Genomic DNA, 4,095 nt, shown 5'->3' with positions numbered 1-4,095 from the left:
TGTGTGTGTGTGTGTGTGTGTGTGTGTGTGTGTGTGTGTGTGTGTGTTAAAGCCAGAAAAAAAAGGTCTCTAAAAAGAGAATAGTGAACAACAAACAGGAGATGCTTCGTACCACTTAGGAGCAGTGGGCTCTTTACCCAACCCACACTGTCTAAGGCCCTTAACTTAAATAGTGTGCGTGTACATTTGAGTGGGTGGGAGTCCCTGAAAGAGAGGTGCAGTAAGAGAAAAAGTGTTTCGAAGCCAAAAATAAATCTCCAAACTGAAATGAGGCTTTCTCTCTCCAGTGAACCTTTTTTCGATTTGCCCTTTTATGACTTTCAACCCGGGCGAATACAAGTATGCGTCTTGAATCTCAGGCCCCGTGTCTGTCTCTCTTCAGTGGGAAGAATGAAAGAAGTGCGCCCTTTCCCCCGTCTGAAGTGTTCCCTCTGATGCTTACCTGCCCCCTTCACCTTGGGTGGTGTCCAGACGTCCGTCCACCTGACTAAACATCTCTCTCTCTCTCTCTCTCTCTCTGTATGTGTTTCTTTCAGAACAATCAGGACAATCAGACAACTCAAACCAGCAAGGAGACACAGATGTCAAGCCCCCGCCAAATGGTGAGTTTGTCCCGTTTGCGCACGCCTTTTAAGAATGTGTTGACCTACGAGCCGTCTCACCTATACAGATGCTAACAAACATGCACCTACTGTATACACACACACACACAAGCAGGCCTCTGTGTGTGCGAGTGCGTCCCGGCAGAGTTGGGTCTAAGTTTATTATGGTAAGGAGACCCGATAGTACCGTAGCATGGGGGGGGGGAGGCTGCGCTGGGATTGCGGCGGGCCGCTCATAAATCACACTGACGTTATTGGAAGATGGGAACCACATGGCTGCCGCCGAGTGCTGACCTCATGCGCCGTCCCCGCTGCGGTTCTAACCCCGGACGGGGATGAAGCGGAAGGAGAAGGGGAGAGATGGAGAAAAGTGAAGGGAGGAGGGTTGAAAAGAAAAAAGATGGGAGGTGAGGAAGAGGGAAGTGTCGGACGGATGGAGAGAGGGATGAAAAGGAGGAGGAAGGGTGTGGATTTAGACTTCAGACAACCCCGGAGCTTAGGATGCATACACACACCACATAGCACGGGGTATTATGGATGTGGATATTATGGAGCACGGGTAAACAGAGTTAACTCAGGGAGGCTAACGAAACTTCAGCACAGCGCTCACACAAAGTCCTGCAGGACCACAAACGTACCACCGACATTATTTTGAAAGTCAACATTGAGACTGAGGGGTGTGTACTTTTGTACTTCTACCCTTGTGAGAACGTAGTTTTGTGGGTAATTTTGACAATTCTTTATTTTGGGAAATTTTAGCTAGCTAGCTAATTTGTAGGTATTCAAAATAGGTTTAAGAAAATACTTGGGAACAAGTTTAGGATTGAGATATCTGCCTTCTCTCCAATATAATAAAACTAGACGGTACTCTGCTTGTGGTGCTCAAAGCGCCACTGTCTCGTTCCAGGAATCACGAGCCGGTTACTCAAGATGATCTACAGACCATGTTGTGAGCAGTTACATGTTGGAGCAATTTGTTTTTCAACCGAACTATACACCGCAAACCGTAATCACCGTGCAGAAGGAAACATGCATCCATTCATGGACGAGAGGCTCGTGGCAGCGCGAGATTTCAACATATATGGCCTATACCTGTCCTGAGCTGTAACGTTAGCTAGCTCAGTGTTTAGCTAGTACAGTGGTTAGCTAGCTCAGTGGTTAGCTAGCTCAGTGGTTTTGTTAGCTCAGTGGTTTTGTTAGCTCAGTGGTTAGTTAGCTCAGTGGTTTTGTTAGCTCAGTGGTTAGTTAGCTCAGTGGTTTTGTTAGCTCAGTGGTTTTGTTAGCTCAGGCGTTAGTTAGCTTAGTGGTTAGCTAGATCTGGGGTTAGCTAGATCTGGGGTTACCTGCGTGAAACTGCTCACAACAGGGTCTGCAAAGAGCCAATCCTGTTGAGTTTTTCAAATGTAGTGCTGTGAGCACCAAAAGCCAAGTGCCATCTTGTCCTATTATATTGGAGCGAAGGCAGACGCCTCTACAAACGATACCTCCATCACTCGGCAACTCACACCAAAACAATCCAGATTGATAAATAGCACTATAGATAAGATGAAGAATATGTATTTTTTTTTTATTTTGGGGTGAACCGTTCCTTTTATATCTGGCTACACAGTTTGCCTGTTTACAAGCTGTCTGAATGTCGTACAGCTCTGATTGAGCCGACGGACAAAGATGTGAAATTAACACCCAAGTTGTAATAAACCAGAATTTTCCTTTTTAAGTTTTATGTTACAGTATAAAAGAAACTAAAATCAGCCTGTTGAATCTTACAGAAAACACATGGTCCCACTGGATGACACCGGCACTGTCAAGCTTTTCCATACATGTGTTTTTCAGCTCCCTCTGCATGTGTATATATATATATGTGAGTGTGTGTGTGTGTGTCCTGATCCGTGTCCACATGTCATGTTTTTTAAGTTTGGTACATGCAGTGCGCTCTCTCACACACTCCTCTCTCCCTCTCTCTTCTTCCCAGGCCACTTGAGTTTCCAGGACTGCTTTGTGACTTCTGGGGTGTGGAACGTAGCCGAGTTGGTCCGTGTGTCACAGAGTGAGTCACGGCTATAATTTCCCGTCCGTCCGTCCCCACCCAGACGCACTTGCCCTGTCATTCCTCGTACACTTCAGATGGTCTCTTTCTTGTAACACCTTAACGGTGAAAATCACATATAACAGCATCCCTCCTACACCAAGTAGCATTTAAAGCATAAGGCTGGTGTGATTCTGTGTTTTTCATATTGTTATATATGAACAATGATGAAGTGTTGTCTGTGTTTCCAGAGCCTAATACATCTTATTCCTCTGGGCTCTAGAGCTCTATCGTTATCCAAAACCATTTAATGAGCCACATTATTGCTCTAGATGTCATGTTTACCAATGCACACACACACTGGAGTTTATTTTGTCTCGGTCCCACATACATTGTTCCGCTGCTGCTGGAAATATTCACCAGAGCACCAAATGTTTTTTCATCCGCAGCTGAAAATAGTTCCCAACAAATGTACTATTTATTCCTGTTTGAGTGATGTTTGCTAAAAGCTCCAGTGGCCAGCTGCTGTAGGTCACCACTGAGGCTTTTTCAAAACTTTACGTATATATTTTTGACCTGTTTCTTAATGATTGACATCTTCAGTAGAAACCAAGCGGGCTGAGAGCCACAGCAGACTGGGGAAGTCAGAAAGCGTTGAGAAATGGCAGGAGCGCCGCTGTTATTTAACATTTTTCAGAGGCTACTCCACAAAAAAAACAAAGACGAGGGCTTTGACCCAGTCTGAAGCTTTTGGTTCGATCATAAGGAGCAGCCTGGTGGCAGGAAACAAAAGTCACCAAAGTTATTGCGATTCATCCTGAGTGGAGCATGAACACGTTTTTCATTGTTGTTGAGACATTTCACACAAAACTAGCGATGTCCCGATTATCCCGGCACAAATAATTATGATTTAAGATATTGCCCCAATTAAAATCATAATATTCATAGAATATGCACTTAAAATGTATGGACTGGAATCACTACAACTTACATTTTGATAAAAAATATATATACTTTCCCTGCGTCACAGACAGCACACGGTGAAAAACAATCTTAAATGAGGTAATCATAAATCATAAGTTCCCTCTGTATAATTAAAAATATTAAATATAAAAATTAAAGCGAGCCTGCTCTTTCTTAATGACATGATAATTCCTGTATTTTTTTAATCAAGCTCGATCTCTCCGTTCTCTACCATGATAGCGAGCTAGACAGCTCAAGTCACTCCTGTGTGGATAGTCCCGATTATCCTGATTATGTAAATTCACCACGATCAACTCTACTGTGAGGGTTTTTGATGGCGTTCCACAATAAAAATGATCCTACATTGTCCCATCTCTACTTAAAACGATAAATGTGAACCTCAGGGTTTTGCTCGTGGAACACAAAAATCACGAGGATACATCATCTGGGGACCACGAATGCCTGTCATCCACTAGTTGATATTTCAGTCCGGACCAAAAGGGT

At 44.0% G+C, this 4,095-nt stretch overlaps 1 protein-coding gene across 7 annotated transcripts in view; it reads left to right on the top strand.

Moving 5' to 3' along the window:
• LOC116399228 (nuclear factor 1 X-type) overlaps positions 1-4,089 on the top strand; it is a 112,595-nt gene extending 108,506 nt beyond the window's left edge. For all 7 annotated transcript variants that reach the window (XM_031876208.1, XM_031876209.1, XM_031876214.1 and 4 more), the window contains 2 exons: positions 537-602; positions 2,575-4,089. In XM_031876208.1, coding sequence (XP_031732068.1) covers positions 537-602; positions 2,575-2,666 — 158 coding nt within the window. In that variant the 3' untranslated portion in view covers positions 2,667-4,089. The remainder of the gene's footprint in view (positions 1-536; positions 603-2,574) is intronic.
• The last annotated feature ends 6 nt before the right edge of the window (positions 4,090-4,095 follow it).

This window comes from Anarrhichthys ocellatus, unplaced genomic scaffold (assembly GCF_004355925.1).
Source record: "Anarrhichthys ocellatus isolate YVR2014 unplaced genomic scaffold, GSC_Weel_1.0 scaffold106, whole genome shotgun sequence".
NCBI classification, from domain to species: domain Eukaryota; kingdom Metazoa; phylum Chordata; class Actinopteri; order Perciformes; family Anarhichadidae; genus Anarrhichthys; species Anarrhichthys ocellatus.
Note: the sequence above shows the minus strand (reverse complement) of the source record. Positions and strands in the feature narration are given on the sequence as shown.